Raw genomic sequence first — 21,774 nt, 5'->3', positions numbered from 1 at the left:
TGTGTTTTAAATGCTGTTTACCCCACCCACTTAGTTTTTCTTTTCTTTTTTTATGAGATGGAGTCTTGTTCTATCAACAGGCTAGAGCACAGTGACGCGATCTCGGCTCACTGCAACCTCCGCCTCCTGGGTTCAAGCGATTCTCCTGCCTCAGCCTCCCGGACGGCTGGGATTACAGATACATGCCACCACACCCAGCTAATTTTTATATTTTTAGTAGAGATGGGGTTTCACCATTTGGTCAGAATGGTCTCGATCCCTTGACCTTGTGATCTGCCTGCGTCAGCCTCCCAAAGTGCTGGGATTACAGGCGTGAACCACCATGTCTGGCCAATTTTTCATTTTTATAATTATAATTTTCATTTCTAAAAGCTGTATTTGTTTTTTTCAAATCTGCCTGTTATTTTTGCTTGATTATTAAGATATCCATTTTTAACAGCAAATAAGTGTTGGGGAGGATGTGGAGAAATAGTAACTCCTGTGAACTGTTGATGGGAATGTAAAATGGTGCAGTCTCTATGGAAAGCAATATAGCAGTTCCTCAAAAAATTAAAAATAGAATTACCATATGATCCAGCAATTCCACTTCTGGGAATGTACCCAAAAGAATTGAAAGTAGGGCCTCAAAGAGATACTTGCACACCCATGTTCATAGCACCACTGTTCACAATAGCCAAAAGATAGAAGAAATCTGAATGTTTACCAGTGGATGAATGGATAAACAAAATGTGGTATAGACTATAGAATGTTATGCAGTCTTAACAAGGGAGGAAATTCTGACACACACTACAACATGAATGAAACTTGAAGACACGATGCTAAGTGAAATAAAACAAGTACAAAAAAAGAAATACTGCATGACTTCACTTAAATGAGGTTCCCAGAGTAATCCAAATCATAGAGACTAAAAGCACAATGGCGGTTGTCGGCGATTGGGAGGCGGGAGAAATGGAGAGCTGTGTTTAATGGGGGCTGAGTTTCTGTTCTGGAAATGAATGGTGGTGATGACTGCACAGCAGTGTGAATGTACATAACACCACCGAACTATACACTTAAAAATGGTTAAGATGAGCTGGGCATAGTGGCTTATGCCTGTAATCCCAGCACTTTGGGAGGCTGTTGAGGGTGGATCATGAGGTCAGGAGTTCAAGACCAGCCTGGCCAACATGGTGAAACCCTGTCTCTACTAAAAATACAAAAAATTGGCTGGGCATGGGGCTTAATTCTTTGACCATTTTGAGTGTAGGGGCTTATTCATGCCTGTATCCTCACAACCCAGCTTGGGGACTGCCTCATACTTGGGAGCTGATACTTTTTATTTGAATGGATGAAAGAAGCCACACTGAGGGCTCTCCACCTGGAAGAAGGTGGGACACAGGCACAGCATTTCTTTCCAGCCACATGGGAATCCCTGATCAAATGTCACCCTTGACTGCCTAACTCATCTCCTTCCAAAGTCATATGTTATCCCTGGCTCCTGGCTGATTATCACAGGCAGGGAGGGAGGGAAGGAGGCAAAGGGAGAAGGCCTCATGTGGGAATGAAACTTGCTCACTCTGGCTTCTCCACTCTGCAGCTCACTCTTGCTGTCACTCAGTAGGTCTACTCTCCATAACTCTTTTTTTCCCTGCCTCTACTCTGAGACACAATTGCTTTCCCAGGACTTTTTTTCTCCCCAAGCTAAAGAATGAAGGTTCAGTGGTCCCAGCTCCATTCTTATCAAGCATTCCAGCTAGCCTGTGCCAGAGATGTCACACAGCTCTTTAATAATAGTGGCCATAGCTGTAAGAACAACAACAGTAGGTGATAGTAGTCACACCAACAGTAGGGCAGTGCGTTTTCTATTACAACTGGTTTCTTGTTCCAGTAGGCTTGGGGATGGGTGAAGAAGGACAGGGCTGGCACAAACCTTTCCTCCTCCTCTCCAGCCCACAGTGATCTGGGCTCTCATAAGACAGCTTGCTTCCATTCAGTAAGTAGTGTGTGAAAGTTCCTTCTCAGCAATACCCCTGAGACCTTGGCCTGCAGACTGGTTTGTTCAGTGGGCTGCGTCTCTCTGGGATGCTGGGAGCACCAAGCATGGCTGAGCTAGGCTGCTGACTTCCTCTGGGTGCCTCTGGGCTGTGGGGATCTCTTCCTCAAAGGAATTGAGGCCCTTTGTTGCTCCAAGAAATGCTGAAGCTGTGGGCAGAGGGGTGTACCCAAGGGAGCTCTTGCTCTGTCTGACTTTGGGGGATCTCCAGGTGGGCAGGGCAAGAAGAAAGCAGCTCCCAGCACTGCCGAGGGGCAGCATTACAGCTCAGCCTAGAACAAGAGAGACTGATGAAGAGAAAGTCAGATTATTTGAAACTGGACAAAGTGGTGACATGTGCAAAATGAGTCTTCCTTTTCTGAAGCACTTTGCTTCTCTCCCTACCCTGCAGAGGGCCAGGAGGTCTCATGAGCCTTTCCACTCTCTTCCTTATCAGAATCTTCTCTCTAGAAAGGATCTGATAGTCTCATTCTGTCAGAAAAGAGAAAGAAAGGCTTGGTGTGTTCTATTCCCTAAGGTATTTGCATTTAACAGAAATCTCTGACCTAAGGAATTTCAGCCCTAATTGTGGAATCTCAGGCTGTCCCTTGCTTGGAGGGAAAGTTATTTGGGATGTAAAGTGTTGTCAGAGCCATTTAAATCAAACCTAAGGATAGCCTGGCACTCCCTGGGTAGAGGACTGGAGGGAAGGCACAGTGGGTAAGACAAAGGTGCCTTACCTTCCGGACATTGTAGATCCAGTTGAGATAGGCTGAGACCTTGGTGTACACTCCTGGAGTGCTCGGGCCCCCGCAGCCATAGCCCCAGCTACTGATGCCCACCACCTGCCACTGGTCAGACTGGAACATCAGGGGGCCACCACTGTCACCCTGTGGGAGACCAGAACAGAGACTGTTGGGGAGGGCAGGTGAGATGGGGGGGCTTCTCCCTCCCAGCTCCCTGAACTGGCACATCTGTTCCTCTGCACTCCCTGCTGCTCTCTGATCTTCCGTCTTCACCCTCTTTGCTCATTAGCACCCTGGAATGCTCTTCTCTTCTGGGGCAGAAGGCCCTGTCTGTGGGCAAGTAAGTTGCAAGTGTGCTGTTAGCCTTCTCTCAGAGATTCACAACTCACATTGGCAAATTAAAGGCTCTGAGTGATAACGTAAAAAAGCCTGGTTATTGGCTGGGCTTGGTGGCTCATTCCTGTAATCCCAATACTTTGGGAAGCCGAGGTGGGTGGATCATCTGAGGTCAGGAGTTTGAGACCAGCCTGGCCAACATGGTGAAACCCTGTCTCTACTAAAAATACAAAAATTAGCTGGGTGTGGTGGTGGATGCCTGTAATCCCAGCTACTCAGGAGGCTGAGGTGGGAGAATCACTTATAGAGTGCCTATTTTGCACCAGGCACTGTTCTAAGCAATTGGGATCCAATTGATGAAAAAAACAAAGATTTCTGCCCTCAGAAAGCCTAAGATCAAATGGGGTGACAGAGACAGTAAACAAGCAAATAACAAAAAAGAAAATGCCAGATAATGAAAAGTGCACTTATCTGGGAGTCCTTAACAGCGCTATTAGCCCCTGGGACTTCCTCCCTCTGAATCCAAAACTATAGCCAAAATGCCTGTTTAATGACCTCCTTTCCCCCAACCACTGTGCGCTCCCTGAGGGGTCTTCAAAGACTGCCATGTAGCCGGGCACAGTGGCTCACATCTGCAATACCAGCACTTTGGGAGACTGAGGTGGATGGATCATGAGACCAAGAGATCGAGACCATTCTGGCCAGCATGGTGAGACCCGATCTCTACCAAAAATACAAAAATTAGCTGGGCATGGTGGCAGGTGCCTGTGATCCCAGCTATTCGAGAGGCTGAGGCAGGAGAATCACTTGAAGCCAGGAGGAGGAGGTTGCAGTGAACTGGGATTATACCACTGCACTCCAGCCTGGCAACAGAGCAAAACTCTGACTCAAAAAAAAAAAAGACTACCGTGTTCATGGCACACAAGCGACAACTAAGAGATGTCTCTTCAATGAAGGAATTCAATGACTGGAAATGGAGGTGAGAGTAGGGCAGGGGTTTGAATGAAAATGGTTCAGGCCAAGCATGATGGCTCATGCCTGTAAACCCAGCACTTCGGAAGGCTGAGGTGGGAGAATCTTTTGAACCCAGGAGTTTGAAACCAGACTGGGAAACATAGTGACCCTGTCTCTATTTAAAAAAAGAGAGAGAGAGAGAGAAAATAAAAAAAAGAAAATGATTCGGAGGATCCTCTGGAAGCATGGGGCAGGAAGAAGGTCTACAGGGATTGCTAAGCAGGTCCACAAGGCCCGGGTGAGGGGCACGCACGGGGGCTCTTCCAGCAATCCGCAGGAGGTAGTTCTTCCCTATTGTGGTTCAGCAGCTTAGGGACAATCACAGAGAAAATGGACCTGGGATTCCTGACCTGAGGGGCTCATCATTCTGTAGCTAGTGAGAAGGGTGGGTGGGGAGGATGAGTAGTGTTTTCTTTGTTGTTGTTTTGAGATGGAGTCTTGCCAGGTCACTCAGGCTGGAGTGCAGTGGCATGATCTCGGCTCACTGCAACCGCTGCCTCCCAGGTTCAAGCAATTCTCCTGCCTCAGCCTCCCAAGTAGCTGAGATTACAGGCACGCCACCACACCCGGCTAATTTTTGCATTTTTTTTTAAATAGAGATGGAGTTTCATCATGTTGGCCAGGCTGGTCTTTAATTCCTGACCTCAAGGGATCTGCCTGCCTCAGCCTCCCAAAGTGCTGGGACTACAAGCGTGAGTTACCGCACCTAGCCAGTAATGTCATCTTTGAATGTGAAAGAGACATTTGAAATCTCTCTGCTTGTCTCCATCCATCCATCCATCCATCCACCCACCCACCCCTCTATTCATATATCTTTATCTGACTGTATCCTTTCCTTTCCTCCTTCTCTCTCTTCCTCCCATCTTCACATATTGAGTGCCCATCATATGCAAGGCTTCCAGTGGGGCATGCAGCCTCTGTGTTTTCTCATCTCTTTAGGAATTACATCCTATTCTTAGAACTCCCCATGATTCTTGGCGGCCCCACCTGGCAGGTGTCCACGCCCCCTTCTGGGATGCCTGCACACATCATCTTCTCGGTGACTTCCCCCTGGTACGCATCGTCTGCATTGCACCGTGTACTGTCAATGAGCTGGACTGACGCCTGCAGCAGTATGTCAGACAGCTTCCCTGGGAGGGTGAAAACGCTCACATTCCCATGCTTGCCTTCTATCCCCCAGCCCTGGATTGCCAAACCACTTTGCTTTCTGTCTGGTGCCTTGGTGCTTGGTCCTCTGGGATGGGTTTCTCTGAAGGATGGTCCTTCTTCCCACCACTTCTGGAAGCTGCTCCCTCATACAAGGGCATCTCCTGCCTTGTGGTCCTGAGCCCAGGACTTACCTTCATTCTGCTTTGTAAAGCCCCATCCAATGACCCAGAGTGGGGTGGCTGGAGTGAGTTCCTCATCAAAGAAGGGCAAGCAGATGGGCCTGACTGTGCCTGCCAGGAGCACAGAGGAAGAAGGAGGTATTTTATTCATAATTTTTAATTTTCTATAAATTATGATGCTTTGTGATGATGGGTATCTTGCTGGACTGGGACAGACTGGGTCAGCTAATTCCTGCAGATAGTAAACAACTTGCCTTTGTGCATGCCTTTAATGCACAAACCAGCCAACCCAAAGCCCACATCCCCAACCACTTTCTTTACCTGACTCTCAGACACCAAGCCAATATATTCCTTACCCTAAATCACCCCAGGGAAAGATACCAGACAACCAGAGGCCAACCTCTATAACCTAGAGAATTGTTCACACTATCCAATCCCAAGCATGCTCAATCTTGCCTAACCTACCTTGGCCAGACCTGCCCATGGATGCCATGGGTGACTCTGGGCCATGCCTTCCCCTTGCTCCTGCCTCCTGGAGGACCTGGCTGCTTTCCCAGGTGTCCCTGTGTGGGGAGGTATGTCCTTTTCTCTCAGGTACTATAAGTAATAAACTCTTCTTTCTTTCTTTTTTTTTTTTTTAAAGATGGGGTCTCGCTATGTTGCCCAGGCTGGAGTGCAGTGGCTATTCATAGGCAAGATCCCACTACTGATCAGCATAGGAGTTATGAACTGCTCCGTTTCTGACCTGGGCTGGCTCACCCCTCCTTAGGCAACCTGGTGGTCCCCCGCTCCCCGGAGGTCACCATATTGATGCTGAACTTAGTGCAGATACCCAGTCGGTATGGCACACTACAGACAAGAACTCCTGGGCTCAAGAGATCCTCCAGCCTCAGCCTCCCGAGTAGCTGGGACTACAGGCATGTGCCACTGCGCCCAGCTAAACTCCTCTTTCAGATAGTTGTGTCTGTATCTGTCACCTTACCATACCTGATTAAAACAATTCCCAGGTACAAATCTTGAAGCACACCCAGGATTCAGGAGAGCCTGGCAGTTCAGCTCTCTGAAAGGGGTCACACCAGGGTCTCTAGAACACTTGGTCTATGGAATTCTAATAGAAGTGGCATGAAAAAAGGATTCTGTGGTCAAATCAATTTAGAAAATGTAGGTTAAATGCAATAAAACAGATTATTTAAAAAACTTCTCATATCTTTAATAAACAAATGTGCTCCAAGAAGGGAGCTGTATACGAAAATGTTTTCCAAACTTATTTGACAATGGAATCCTCTCTTCTCCAAGGGGCCAGTGCCTTGGGAACCCCACAGTTGGGAATGCTGATCTAAATACTTTTCGGTATAAGCTCAAGGCCTCCCACAGAGCTATTCAAAGTCTCTGCGGCTGCCTCATGAGTAATGGGCGCCCTACCCCCGGAGGAGAGCAAACAGGGGCACGATGACTCCATGGCAGGGACACTGGGCAGGCTCTTGGGTATTGGTCAGTGGTGGGGAATGAGCTTGATAATCTTTTCAAAAAGTCTCCCACAACTGCAAGATTGGATGAAACTCCAATGCTCACTTGAGGGGCTCCACATAGGGAAGACAGGCCTTGGAAGACTCTCCGGGCATGGAGTAGAGGTGTTAGCTCACAGCTTGAGGGGGCCTCAGGGCACCAGTGATGTTAGGCTGATGTATTAGTTAGAGACAAATGGGCAAGCTGAGGTCTTGAGAGGAGAAATTATGTGCCGAGGCCACTCAGTGAGCTAACAGCAGAGTGGGCGTGAAAACTGGGTGGGCTTGGGCCCTGCTTCTCACCTGAGAAAGTGAGTGGGAACTGCAGCTTTATGAGGGCAATGTCATTGTCTTTGGGGTACATGGGGTTGAATTCAATGATGATGATCTTGGCCACAGCCAGGGATGGGAAGTTGCCCAGTTTGTCTGAGCCGGCCCGCACCTTCCAGTTGAACACATCGGTATGTTTCCTGGGGAAGAGACAGCTGGGTTCAGGCCTGATGCAGGTCTGAGGAGGCTTTGCCAAAGGCTGGGTCCCCAGGGCCCTAGGGACCAGGGTGCTAGGTGTCACTGCCTTGGGAGGGAAAGATGATGGTGGAGAAGGAGCAGTCTTTTGGCACTTATAAGAAGCCAGATTCAAAAAGGGGATTTGACCTTTTTCCTCAGTGAAACCTGCCTGAGGACACTTCAAGGAGGGCTAGGGAAGGGGTTCTTCCAATGCCTGAGCAGGCATTGGAATGACAATGACAATGGCCAATGTCAGTTATTCACGGGGCCCTGGCGCTCTCTCCACCAACCTTTTCCATTGTTACCTATGCTGTCCGCTATGTTACATGCTTGTCTTTCTTTTTCCCAATGCCAGGCACAGCTTAGTGTGCAGGGATGTTTTCCAGCAAAGAATTTATAGCTCTCGCCAGAATCTCAAAAAAAAAAAAAAAAAAAAAGTTAAGAAATGCTAACCTAGACTGCGAGTGCCTTGAAGACAGCGATGGAGTCTAATGCACTTGGGCGCATCATCTGATGCTTGGTACCTGGTAGGTGCTCATCAGATGTTGAGTGAATGATCGAATAAGTGAAGGGCAGCTGGATGCAGTGGCTCATGCCTGTAATCCCAGCATTTTGGGAGGCTGAGGTGGGCAGATCACTTGAGGTCAGGAGTTCGAGGTCAGCCTGGCCAACATGGTGAAACCCTGTCTCTGTGAAAAATACCAAAATTAGCTGGGTGTGGTGGTACATGTTTTTAGTCCCAGCTACCTGGGAGGCTGAGGCAGGAGAACTGCTTGAACACGGGAGGCAGAGGTTGCAGTGATCCAAGATGTTGACACTGCACTCCAGCCTAGGCGACAGAGCAAGACTCTGTCTAAAAAGAAAAAAAAAAACAAAAGGGAGTGGTCCTTCCTAGAGGTATGGCCAGGCCTCTCTGTGGACTGAAAAGGAATCTATGCTTTCAATTATTTTTTTACGTTTCCGGACCTAATGAGGAAGTGGCAGTCACTCTAGGCCCTGGAACAACTTCCTGGAAACAAGCAAAAGAATAGTGACTTCTTGGAACTTCAGGCAGGTGGGAAGAGGTTTTGTGGCTTGAATGGCATGCAGGTGGGGTGAGGACTCTGGGTCTCTTATGGTGTCCCACTGGGAGGAGGCCTTGCTTGGTGACCAGCACCCTCTGCTCAGACCACCCAAATGCCTAACAAAGGGCATCATGGCCATTGTCTCATTGGGGCTGCCACACCCTGGCAAATGTCTCTAGTGGGAGAATGAAGAGAACGAGGGTGTCAAGAGACAGGGCCCCAAGGTCTCTGGCCCCTGACTGGCCTTGGTTCCCCGAGACCTCCTTATAGCTGGGGACTTACCTGAAGCAGTGGGCTGCCGTGAGGACCCAGTGGGGGTCCAGAATGCTCCCTCCGCAGACGTGCTGTTTGTCGTACTGGATGCTGACCTGCCAAGGCCAAGAATCCACAGAGGCCTCCTCCCCACCCACCACGCGGGGGGTCTTCAGGCTTTCCCCACAGGCTGGACGCAGGCAGAGGCAGGGAGGAGGCAGGATGTCAGGCTCTTGGGGATGAGGCTGCCTCCCCTTAGCACCCAACATCTGCCCTGAGCAGGGTCCTTATGGCTGGGGCCAGAGTGGGAGGGGGCCAGGCCAATCTGAGTTATTCATGGGGAGATATCGAGTGTCCCAGACCACAGGCTTTCCCCAAACCTCCTTCTCCGTCTTTTTTTGTTGTTGTTCAGGATGTGTTCAGGAGTTTAGACTATGAACACGGGTGTGTCTGTTGTGCTGGGAATTCGTGACCTTCACAAGTGATGCAGAATTATAAAAGCCCTGCCCATGTGGCGTGTCCCCCAGCCACACCCACTGACTAACAGTAAACAGACACCCACAAGCTGTTTTGTGACCCGAGAGTGGACTGTCCTATCTCAGACTCCCCCTTTTCCAAGTCTGTCCCCCTTGCCAGGGGAGTCTCTCAATCTGATATTCTGTCTTCCCACTGACCTGGCTTTCACACCCCACCACCCCTAGAACTCCTGTAAAGCCCTCAGGTCCCACCTCTCCACCCATGCTCTGCCTCTCCAATTCTTCTGGCAGCCACCACCGCGGTGGCCATTCTAAACGGGAAAGGCTGCTTCCCTTTCCAATATGTCAGGCGCCGTGCTAGGCTGGTGCTTTTGAAACACCATCTGATTTCAAACACTGCTTTCTCCATGCCACCTTGCGCACTCACTGAAGCCCTTCAGGACCTTCCTTGAGGCAAAGCAGAGTTTCCAGTCCTGGAATTCTCCTGCTGTTTCATATAAAGCCTCGTCTAGCCAAATTGATCTGCTTGTAGTTCTCTAAAAAGTCATTCTGTTTTTGATCCAAAAAGATGCCCTTCCCTGAAATGCTGCCTCCTCTCCTAGTTCTCTAAATCAGGTGTCCCCAGCCCCCGGACCTCAAACCAGTACTGGTCCATGGCCTGTTAGGAGCGCGGCCGCACATCAGGAGTGAGCAGCAAGGGCAAGTGAGCATCACCACCTGAGCTTCACCTCCTGTCAGATCAGCAGTGGCATTAGATTCTTATAGGAGCACCAACCCTATTGTGGACTGCACGTGTGAGGAGTCTATGCTGTGTGCTCCTTAATGAGAATCTAGGCTGGGTGCGGCGGCTCATGCCTATAACCCCAGCACTTTGGGAGGCTCAGGCTGGCAGATTACCTAAGGTCAGGAGTTCGAGAACAGCCTGGCCAACATTGTGAAACGCCATTTCTACTAAAAATACAAAAATTAGCTGGGCGTGGTGGCGGGTGCCTGTAATCCCAGCTATTTGGGAGGCTGAGGCAGGAGAATCACTTGAACTCAGGAGGTGGAGGTTGTAGTGAGCTGAGATCGTGACACTATACTCTAGGCTGGGTGATAAGCTCTGAAAAAAAAAAAAAAAAAAAAAAGAGAGAGAGAATCTAATCTCTATTCCCTGCTTGGTTTGTGGAAAAATTGTCTTCCATGCAAATGGTCCCTTGTGCCAAAAAGGTTGGGGACCACTGAATTCTAAATCATTCATTAATCTAACCAGTTTGTGTCGAGTGCCCTCCGTCTTGGGGCAGGGCTGGGTGTTGGGAGAGAGTGGTGGGCAGGACAGACATGGGTTTTCTCTCCTTGAACCTACAGATGCATTTTTCAGTGTTCAGCCTGGGCCCCCAGTCCCTGGGAATTTCCCTTTCTCTGGAATTCCCACAGGATGTCCCAGGTGTTGGCCACACTTTCAGTGTGGTTGTGCTTAGGTCTTGTCTTCTTGGCAACACAGAGACCCCTCAAGGGAGGACCTGCCACTTATACTCCTTCATGCCTGCAGGGCTACTCACTGCAGAACCTCAGATGGTGTGACCATCCATCCATTCGTTCATTCATTCATTGACCAACCACCACATGTCAGATCCCACACACTAGGTATTGTGGGATGGCGGTGGTGGGGTACACGATAATGAATTAAACTCTCAACATCCTACAGGGAAGTGTATGCACTCCTAAACTGCAGAGGCAGTGCTGTGACCTTCTTCTTCTCTTAGGCGTTTTAATTTCTGGTTATCCTTCCAGGCCCATCTCAGTTCTCCATGAAGCTGGTGGGATGAGCTGAGCCACACTGCTTCATTTCTTTTCTGATCTCCTCTCTTAGAGCTAGAAGGGTCCCTAGAGATCCTTAATGGGCAGTTGGACTAAAAGACTTCTTAGGAAAATGAACTTCAGGGAGGTCAGGCCACACGGGAAGTGAATGGGTCTTCTGGCCCTCTTCCAGCTCTCTCTACAGCATGTCAACTGTGACTGCTGCTCAGTTTCGCATTTTCCACATGTTGTCTTGCATCTCTCTCTTACTTAGTCATAAGCTACCAAGGATGGGGGCCAGTTATTTCACTCATCTGGTATTTTCTACTTCTAGCCAGCAACTGACAGAGTGAGACACATTCTAACGGTTCAATGAATAGCTCAAATAATAAATGTGGGTAATCTGATCTTGGATACCTGAGCTGATTGTGACAAAAAAGGCTATGTGGGCCTTGACCATGGGTGGGAGGCAGTGGGGGCCCCATCCTGCCCTTTTCAGTCTTCCTAATGCCTTCTCCCACGTCTCCACTTCGGTTGTGGAGCCATGTGCGATGGTAGAAGGGAGTTCTTCACACCACAACCTGAGGGAGCATTGACCTGCAAGGCCAAGGGCTGTAGATCCAAGCAGATGAAACTTGGATTCCCAGAAATTTAGTAGTAAAGATGAAGGTCTTCCTGCTTGCTCATTGCTGGCCTGGGCCCCAAACCCTCAGAGATCGGGGGTACTCACCAAGGCAGTGCAGGGAGACCAGGGAGCCTGAGAGACAGGACCTGGAAGACAGACACAGTGCCCTGTGATTTAAGCATCTCCCTCAGCTGGGAGGCAGGGACTCAGACCTCCTGGGGCTGCTAATTCAAGTCCCCTCAATACCTGGGAATCTGGAAGATGCACAGTGGAGAACACCTGGAGACTGCATTGACATCATTGTATTTCCTGCACTGACATTTCCCTTTGATTGGATTCAACACCCCCACAGCTGAGTACCTACTGTGTGTTGGGCCCTGCCTGCTTCAAAGCCCAGCCTGGGATCCTGGGACTTAAGAGAGAAGAGGGCAGAGCCCGGAACAGAGTCTACAGCACTGCAAGCTTTCCAAATGGAAGAATGGGATTTTGATGACATTTTAGGCAAAGGATCATTCTGCTACCAACCCTGTCCTTTTCAAGATTTACTTACGGTGAATAAGCAGCCCTCAGCAACATCCCTGAGTGCTAAGAAGCCAGCCTCCTCTCTGAGCCACTTTGCAGCAGTGTGACAGATTTCATCCGGATGCTGTGCTCTAACGCAGGGTGCAAGGCTCAGGAAGAGGCTACCTATAAGGGCCAGGGAACCTCTTCCCTGGAGCCTCAAGAAGGTGGGGAGCTCTGGCTGGGTAAGTGTTAGGGAAGGACAAAGTGACATTGGAATCTTGCCCATTGGGCAATTTATTAGAAAACCTACAGCAGTAGCAAAAACTATTTACTATCCAGATTGGTGGAAAGGTCACATTATCCATCCCTCTGGCTTCGAGTAGGACAGCACACTTTGTTCAGCTGTCCACTGTGTTAAAAACAAGTCAACATAGAAAACCTCTCCAAAATGTGCGTCTGTAGCTCTTGGCGTTGAGTGATCTGTCTAGCTGGGAGTTCTTCCTGATGTCTGCCTGACATTCCCCTGGCCGCTTGGCGTTCCAGGTAAGCTGGTTGCAGCCCGAAGAGCAGCGTCCATATGTGGGCCTTCTGTAGGCCAGAAGGAGGCCCCTCACTTACCCACTTGAGTTCCGCACGTGAAGCTCCTGGCTGTTTTCTGTTATTTCAACAACATCCAGATCCTGGTCTGGGCCAATCTCCACAGCTCTGAAAGTGGGTTTGCTGCTCGCATCAAGAGGGAGAGAGAGTTGTGAGCTGGGGGCAGGGGGTTGGAACAAGATAGCAGAGTTGGCCCCCACTCTCAGGAGACAGAGTGGCAGAGAATGCCTGGTGGGGAGAGGCAGGGGAGCGGAGGTAGTCTTAGTCAGTGAAGATGGGGCCTGCTTTATACAATAAAGAATATACCCTTGGCATCCCCCGACTCAAGCCTTGGTGCAGTGCTGATGTGACTTGCTTTCTTGGGTGGGGACTCTAAATCCAGAACCCAGAGCCCTGGAGAAATGTTAGAGGGGGTCTCCTTTCCAAACTCCCAGCTTTGTCCCTATTTCAAATATCCCAACAATGTCTTCTGGTTCATAGCCAGGAAACAAAGAGGCATAGGGGCCGAGGATAGCTCCCTTCTCACCTGGGAAGGAGTTGGAATGTGGATATTTGGTTCTCCAAACAAGACATCTAGTCTGACTTTGATGGTGGGGGTATGTTTTTGGGCCCCTTAGAGTTATTTAATAGAACAGGACTGGATCTGTCTTCATGTGAATCCAGACAAACATTTCTCTCGATTGGACCACCCTCCTTCTTTCTCTCTGCTAATCCATGCTTGCCTGCTTTCAAACCTTGGGTTGAAGTTTTTCCTCCTCCAGGAAGCCTTCCCTGATTAATTCCATCTCTCTGATTGTTCATTTACTAAATTTGCCTCTTCTAAATCTCTTCCTTCCATCCCCAACCGTGCTAGTAATGCTAGTAGAAGCTCTCCATGGAGGGCTGGGTCAATCAATGGTACTGGCGGATTGGTACATTCTCAGGCAGGGATGCTGGCACTTCCTAGGAGGACCCAAGTCTTGGACCTGGGAGGACTAGAGTAGGTTTTAAGAGCCCTCATAATCTAGGTTCTGTCCCTGGCTCTGGCACTAGTTTGATGTGTGGCCTTGGGCAGTTTGCATTCTTTTCCTGGGTCTCTCCAAGCCTCAGTTTCCCCATCTCTAAAAATATGTATGGGGCCGGGCATGGTGGCTTATGCCTGCAATCTCAGCACGTTGGGAGGCTGAGGTGGGTGGATCACCTGAGGTCAGGACTTCAAGACTGGCCTGGCCAACATGGTGGAACCCTGTCTCTACAAAAATATAAAAAATAGACGGGCATAATGGCAGGTGCCTGTAATCCCAGCTACTCGGGAGGCTGAAGTGAGAGAATCGCTTGAACCTGGGAGGTGGGAGCTGTAGTGATCTGAGATTGCCCCACTGCACTCCAGCCTGGGTGACAGAGTGAGATTCTGTCAAAAAAAAAAAAAAAATGCATGGACCAGGAGAAGGGCCTCCAATCTAGAGGGAGGAAAGAAAGTAGAGAAATCTGAGATCTAGAAGGAGGGAATATGATGGAAATGGACATTCCCAGGAAATGGGAATTAACTTCTGTTCACCAATTCCATCCTAATGAATGATTCTGATGAACTTTGATTTTGTAAAGTACAATAGTCAGGTGGTTTGGTGCCTTAGTGAGCTCCAAAGGGACAGAAATTCCAGGAGCCTGTAACCTTAAGAACCCCTGGAGACACCTGGGTTTCACCACCAAGCCTCAGCCTGCTCTGCTGGGTACGGGGCTGACAGGCTTACGCAGCAGTTGACTGGACTACAGTGGGGAGGAGGGGCTGGCCTCAGCAAGGCTGGGCTCCTTCGGGAAGAGGAGAGAATGGCAGGTTGAGGCATAACTCTCTCACTCTCCCTGAAATGAAGGTGGCAGGGTATGCTTTCTAGAGGGTACTGGAAGTTGCACCCCACGGAGAGTAGAGAGGAGCAGAAGCCTGATGAGCAAGAAAAGAGCAGCAAAGAATTCTGATTAATTTGTAATGGCTGCCTAGAGCATTTACTGAAAAAGGACTTTGAGGCTGCATTACGAATCCATGGGAGAGAGTTCTGTGATTGATTGGTGATGTCTGCCTAGTAGAGATTTTTTGATTTTGTCTTTTGGTTTTCTTTTTGGCCTAGTCTCTGGGTCCAGTCTCTTAGAATCCTGAAGAAGTTTGAAGACTGCCCAAGATAGGTTATCTCGCTCTGCACTGAATGCATGGGTTCCGCATGAGAATAAAGAATTACCCAGTCTAGAAACAGAAACACTACGAGAACTCCTAATGCACAAAAATTAGGGGTCTTGGGCTCAAATTCCAGCCCTTTACCTCCCAACTGCTGTCCTAGCAAGTTACTTGCTTTCTTTGAGTCTATTTATGAAATAGATATAATAACGATCTTTTTGGTTTTCTGCCCAAATCAAATGAATATAAATATAAAAAATGCAAATTACTCTTATTATAATCTTACACCTTTTCATCTACTCCAGATTTGGAAATGCTTTTGAAATTTGCAGAGAGATCTGGGATTGCTGAAGATGGGGCCCCACTGGAACTAGGCTCACTTAAGCTAAATCTTAACCAATGAAACTTTGAATAAGTTAATTAGGGTTTTGTATTACTGGGCAGGGAGAGTTTCTTGCAAAGTCAGGACAAAGGAGTGAAGGTTGAGGGGTAAAGGAAAGGTGAGGACTGTATAGAAGCTAGAAGTGTGTGTGTGTGTTGGAGGGCAGCACACATTCTCTCGTTGGCATTCCATAACCATCCTATGAGGTTGGCATTACTTCCCCCAATTCACTCTTGAGGAACCTGAGGCTTAGGAAATTTAACTTCCTGTTGCTTATAAGTGAAATGCTGGGATTCAAAAGCAATTCCACCTGGCTCCAATGCCTGTATTTTTTAGGAAAGAGAGAAGAAGGGAGGAAGGAAAGGGGGCAGAGGAGGAAACAAGAGGGAGGGAAAAAGGAGAAAGACCCAGGTTGTTTACCTGCTGTAGCCCATCTGCCTACAGGCTGTCTTGGCCAGAGCTTCTGTGAAGTTGTCGAAACAGGCAGAGAACCAGTTCCCTGTGGCTGGGTCCAGCACCTGTAAGGTGGATCGGTCCTTGGAGAGGCGGACTGGGAGGAAAGGAACCTGGGTTAGATGGAAGGGGGGCATCTATCTGGCCCATCCCCCTCAGAACTCATCATGAGACCAGCCCAAGCTCCCCCAACCTAGAACTGGGGGTACCACAGATCCCCAACACTTTCAACATCAAGGGAATTTCCTCCATTTGACTTTGTCTATTTGGGCCTCATTTTGACAGTAGCTAGCATGACCAGATGTCCTGGGGTCAGTCTCCATTTTGACCTGTTGCCCTGGCTTCATAGTGCCCCTTTTTGCTCTTATAGGTATCAGTTTTGATGATCAATTATGCGGTCACTTTACCCAGTGACCATATACAACTTGTTTAAATTGTATGGACCACATACCCATCCATGGTCTGTACAACTTGCCTAGCCTGGGGAAACTTCTCAGAGAGGGACCTAGGTCCTTCTCCAGGTAAGGTCAGAGTAGGAGGTTGAGTGAGAAGTCCTATTGGCAGTAGGATGACAGGTGCTCGTGGGCATTTGACTTCTGATAAAGAAAGGGCAAATGCACAGGAAGTCACTCAGCCCTGCCCTCAGAAGCCCCATCACCCATCTCCTAGCTATCTTTTTTTTTTTCTTCAGAGCCCAAGCAGCAGGGGGATGAAGGTAGAAGAGCCCAGTCCAATAGAGAACATGGGTTTTATGCTCAAAACATCTCCTATTCATTGGGAGGACTTGGCTCGGTCCCGTCACATAGCATATCTCAACAAACACTAATGAATAGAAGCACCAATAGCTGGCGAAGTGGCTGAGTAGTCTCTTTTCTAGTCTCCTTGAAATAACAGATCTCATAGAAAGGAAGAATGCCCCAAGGTCACCCAGTCTAGCCCTCTGCCTGAAACTCACCCAGGTGCAGCAGGAATGGGGCAGGCTCAGTTACAATTTTCTGTTTTTTCTGACTCACATTTGTTCATCAAATAATTACTGTTTGCTGCGTGTTAAGTACTGGGATACAAAGGTAGACAAGACATGGTCCTGCTCTCAAGAAACTTATAGAGCTGGGCGTGGTGGCTCACGCCTGTAATCCCAGCATTTTGGGAGGTCAAGGCAGGTGGATCACCTGAGGTCAGGAGTTCAAGACCAGCCGGTCTAACCTGGTGAAACCCTATCTCTACTAAAAATACAAAAATTAGCCAGGCATGGTGGCAGGCGCCTGTAATCCCCGCTGCTTGGGAGGCTGAGGCAGGAGAATCACTTGAACCTAGGAGGCAGAGGTTGCAGTGAGCAGAGACCCAGCCACTGCACTCCAGGCTGGGCGACAGACCACTCTGTCTCAAAACAAAACAAAACAAAACAAAACAAAACAAAACAAAACAATACAAAACAAAAAAAGAACCTTATACAACAAGGATGAAAAGTGACAAGTAGGTGGCAGATACTATGCAGTGGGTCATGGGGGCCTGAGCAGACCTCCTGCTGAGCCTGCTCTTCTTCCCCCTCAGACCCTGCACTCACCTGCCACTGCAGGCCCTTCGGGGAAGCTCTTGACACAGTACTCCTCGTCCTCCCCCAAGGGACAGTCCAGTTCCCCGTCACACAGCTGGCTTCTTGGGATGAAGTGGAGGGGCTGCCCGCAGAGGAAGTAGTATTTATCCAGAATCAGCTTGACTGGAAGGCAAGTGCAGGGAGGGGCAGAGAAGGCTGAGGGTTAGGCTTGAGCAGGGAGAGGCTGTGTTTTCCTGGAGATAGCGCTGGGCTCGCAGACACGCATGTGTGAGTTCCAGGCCCAGTTTTGCTGCTTGGTAGTACATAGACTTGAAGCTTGCAGACAAGGAAGCTGGGCCTGCGCCTTAGCTTCCTTGTCTGTAAAGTGGAGATAGTGACACTGGTCCCATGCATACAAGATGTCTGAGGAGTCAAGAGAGGTCTTGTGTGTGAGGGAAAACGAGAAACAGGCTGGTACCTGCCTCTTACCCCCCCACTCCCAGTGCTGGCTTAGTACGCTCTGGTAACAGAGGAAGAACCCGGAGTCTGAAGACCCAGTTCTGAGTCCTAGCTCTGCCACCTACTGTGCAACTTTTTTTTTTTGAGATGAAGTCTTGCTCTGCTGCCTAGGCCGGAGTGCAGTGGTGCAATCTTGGCTCACTGCAAACTCCGCCTCCTGAGTACCTGGGATTATAGGCACGTGCCACCACACTTGGCTAATTTTTTGTATTTTTAGTAGAGATGGGTTTCACCATGTTTGCCAGGCTGGTCTCGAACTCCTGACCTCAGGTGATTCACTCATCTTGACCTCCCAAAGTGCTGGGATTACAGGCATGAGCCACCGCGCCTGGCCATACTGTGCAGCTTTATACGGATCACTTTCCCTTCTTAGTTCTCAGTTTCCTCATCTGTATAATGGGATGATAATATCTATAATATCTGCCTTATGGAACTGTTGAGAGCATGTGGTATGATGGTAGTTGTGAAAATGTCTCATAACTATCAAGTATAGTTCTAGAGTTGGGTGCTTTTATTTGGGTGAAAGAACTGTTAAATGATAAGAACACATGGACACATGGGGGGGATCAACACACACTGGGGCCTGTTGGGGGGAAGGCAGGGGGAGGGAGAGCATCAGGAAATATAGCTAATGGTCACTGGGCTTTATACCTTGGTGAAGGGTTGATCTGTGCAGCAAACCACCATGGCACACGATTACCTACGTAACAAACCTGCACATCCTGCACATGCACCCTAGAACTGAAAATAAATGTTGAAGGGGCTGATTGCGGTGGCTCATGCCTATAATCCCAGCACTTTGGGAAGCCGAAGCGGGTGGATCACCCGAGGTCAGGAGTTCGAGACCAGCCTGGCCAACGTGGTGAAACCCCTCCTCTACTAAATATACAGAAATTAGCTGGGCATGATGGCAGGTGCCTATAATCCCAGCTAGTCGGGAGCCTGAGGCAGGAGAATTACTTGAACCCGGGAGGTGGAGGTTGCAGTAAGCTAAGATTGCATCATTGCACTCCTGCCTGGGCGACAAGAGCAAAACTCTATCTCTAAAAATAAAATAAAATGAAATAAAAGTTGAAGAAAAAAGTAATGAAAATATATAAATAGGCCGGGCGCGGTGGCTCAAGCCTGTAATCCCAGCACTTTGGGAGGCCGAGGCGGGTGGATCACGAGGTCAAGAGATCGAGACCATCCTGGTCAACATGGTGAAACCCCGTCTCTACTAAAAATACAAAAAATTAGCTGGGCGTGGTGGCACGTGCCTGTAATCCCAGCTACTCAGGAGGCTGAGGCAGAAGAATTGCCTGAACCCAGGAGGCGGAGGTTGCGGTGAGCCGAGATCGCGCCATTGCACTCCAGCCTGGGTAACAAGAGCGAAACTCCGTCTCAAAAAAAAAAAAAAATATATATATATATATATATATATATATATATATAAATAACTAAAATTAAGAAAAATAAAGAAAGCTCTGTTAAGGGGTTGGTCCTTGGTTTTGTTTTGTTTCTGCTTACTGTCTTTGGATTCTGCCAGCTGCTATCAAATTCTGTTGCTCTTTTGCCATCTTGGGATGATGGGAATATGTTCAGCACATTTAACCTTTCAGGGAACTGATATTTTAATATTTTTTTTTGGCTGTGAATGGTAGTTAGCACCTGTAATCCCAGCAGTTTGGAATGCCAAGGCAGGAGGATCGTTTGAGCCCAGTAGTTCAAGATATCAATTTGGGCAACATAGTGAGACCCTTGTCTCTACAAAAAAACTAAAAAATTAGCCAGGCATGGTGGTGTGCACCTGTGGTACCAGCTACGTTGGAGGCTGAGGCAGGAGGATTGCTTGAACCCAGAATTTTAATGCTACAGTGAGCCGTGATCACATGATTATACTCTAGCCTAGGAGACAGAGCAGACCTTGTCTCCAACAAACAAACAAACTTCCCTTAGTGAAGACTCACAGCCCAACACCCGGGCAGGAGGGAACTCCTCCTTCCTCACTGAACTCTCTCTTGGCCTGACGCTCCCCTGTCCGGTCCAGTGTTACCCTGGGCTGGTCCTAAGAGTAGTGGCATTAAATCTAACAATGGCCCCTGCATTTGCTATGTCAGGAGCTTTCCATGCATTTCCTCATGTAATCCTGGTAACAGTCTTGGGAGGGAGGTATCATTATTAACTCACATTACAAATAGGGACATGGAGAATCGAAGGCCAGGCTTTATTTTCCCAGGCCACACAGTGCTTCCAGTATACAGCCCGGGTCTGTCTAACTCCCCGGGGGAGCTCGAGATGTGATCTGGTGGCCCTGATGCTTCTGGCTTGAGGGAAGCCAGGGAAAATGAGGAGCCATTTCTTTGAGTTTGGTTTATGATAGGAGCCAGGGTACTGTAAAGTCACCTCAGCCCCCTGGGACAAAGCCAGGAGACAGCGTCACCAGCTGAGCCTCCAGAAGCCATAAGGTTGAGGGAGTCCAGCCCAGGAGGGAGGACTGGGTTACAACCTCTGATTGCAGAATCTGGGATGTGGAAGCCATGTAGAACCTTCTGGGACGGGGGTGTCCAGCTCTAACTTATGCTTTAGTGCCTGCCTGGCGTTCCTTGGATAACTCTGGCCTCCTTTCTCTCCACTGCGGCAGTGTGTATGCTCACGGAAAGCAAGCTCACTTTAACATTAGCCTGAACAGAACAGGCTGGCAAGTCTGCTGATGTCACTGCAAATCTCCATCATGTGGGCAGCCAAGGTCAAGGAGAAATGGTTTGGGGTTATCTGCATCTCACACCCATCTAGGGCTCCCAGGGCTTTGTGTAGGGTTTATGTTATGATCTGCATTTCTACTGCCACAGATGGAAATAGACCTGTTCGATCAGGGGACCAGGGTCCTGTCCCAGCCCTGTCCCTGACTGCCACTCCACCTCTCCAAGCCTCAGTGCTCATGTAGAAAGAGGATCAGAGGCTGTCTCAATGTCCTCCAACCCGGCAGTTGGCTGCTACTGCTGGAAATGTCACCGCAATTACAAGTGCAGGTTCCTGAAAGGCCAGCTATTCCCTGGCTGCACAGGCAGTGCTGCCCCAGTTAGCAAATACATGTCCTGCGTCACATTTCACCTGCTGCTGTGTGATGACACATTCTTTTGAAAAACTTGGTTTTTAGCCGGGTTCTTTACATATGTTATCTCATTGGTGCTCATGATATAGCTCTGAGGAAGGAAGGACATTTTACAGGTGAGGAGACTGCAGGTACGAGGCAGTGAAGGACTTACTCAAGGTTGTACAGCAGCAAGTGGCAGAGCCAGGATCCCTGTCCCAGGTGTCCTGATTCCTAGTCTGGTCCCCTGATTCCCAGTCTGGTCCCCAGTGCCCTACTCCCTGCTGTGAAAAGTTGTGGTCAGTAGCCTATTATGCTCATGTAGGTAACAAAGGCAATGACTCCATCATAGGGTGTGGAAGCCGAAGGGGACCCACATCCCGGCTCCTTCGGTTGAATCTTCTTTATCACAGATAAGTGCCCGAGGCAGAGAGGCCTGGTCAAGACCACACCGGGCCTCAGGCACTGGCCATGGTGAAGGCTAAGCTGAAGGGGGCTGGGTGCTGGCTGCCTGGGGGGTCTTCCTTGCTGCCTCCTCTTTCTTCCCTCCTCACAAGCAGAAATGCTGCCTGTTCTTCCAGCCTCTGCTCAGAGCCACTCAGCTTGCAATCTGCAGAAGACAGGAAGGAGGAGGCAGAGGGCGTGGCGGCCCTGCAAATTGCCTGCGTGGGTTAGGAACATATGCCACTGTGCTCTCCCTCTACAAGAAATCACCTGGGATGGAAGCCATCTGGAACAGATGGGGGCTGAGTTCATCTCCCCTTTCACTCTTGGAAGAAGGCACTCTTCAAAGCAGGGGGTGGATACATGATCTGTCTCTTTCCTTTCTCTCTCTCTTTCTTTCTCTCCTTTCTTTCTTTCTTTCTTTCTTTCTTTCTTTCTTTCTTTCTTTCTTTCTTTCTTTCTTTCTTTCTTTCTTTCTT

The 21,774-nt window shown here is 48.9% G+C and overlaps 1 protein-coding gene across 8 annotated transcripts in view; it reads right to left on the bottom strand.

The window, feature by feature from the left end:
* Nucleotides 1-1,746: 1,746 nt before the first annotated feature.
* The window catches only part of TMPRSS4 (transmembrane serine protease 4), a 43,855-nt gene continuing 23,827 nt past the window's right edge, over nucleotides 1,747-21,774 (bottom strand). For 2 of the 8 annotated variants that reach the window (XM_017523398.2, XM_037736688.1), the window contains exons 4-13: nucleotides 17,290-17,442; nucleotides 15,693-15,822; nucleotides 12,766-12,900; nucleotides 11,749-11,789; nucleotides 8,794-8,953; nucleotides 7,244-7,410; nucleotides 5,448-5,546; nucleotides 5,095-5,237; nucleotides 2,752-2,901; nucleotides 1,748-2,319 (exon numbers count right to left, since the gene is read on the bottom strand). In XM_017523398.2, coding sequence (XP_017378887.1) covers nucleotides 2,305-2,319; nucleotides 2,752-2,901; nucleotides 5,095-5,237; nucleotides 5,448-5,546; nucleotides 7,244-7,410; nucleotides 8,794-8,953; nucleotides 11,749-11,789; nucleotides 12,766-12,900; nucleotides 15,693-15,822; nucleotides 17,290-17,442 — 1,193 coding nt within the window. In that variant the 3' untranslated portion in view covers nucleotides 1,748-2,304. Of the gene's footprint in view, nucleotides 2,320-2,751; nucleotides 2,902-5,094; nucleotides 5,238-5,447; nucleotides 5,547-7,243; nucleotides 7,411-8,793; nucleotides 8,954-11,748; nucleotides 11,790-12,765; nucleotides 12,901-15,692; nucleotides 15,823-17,289; nucleotides 17,443-21,774 lie in introns of all 8 variants that reach the window. The other 6 variants (XM_017523402.2, XM_017523399.2, XM_017523401.2 and 3 more) reach the window with 6 other exon arrangements.

This window comes from Cebus imitator, unplaced genomic scaffold (genome assembly GCF_001604975.1).
Source record: "Cebus imitator isolate Cc_AM_T3 unplaced genomic scaffold, Cebus_imitator-1.0 Scaffold28, whole genome shotgun sequence".
Taxonomy (NCBI): domain Eukaryota; kingdom Metazoa; phylum Chordata; class Mammalia; order Primates; family Cebidae; genus Cebus; species Cebus imitator.
Note: the sequence above shows the minus strand (reverse complement) of the source record. Positions and strands in the feature narration are given on the sequence as shown.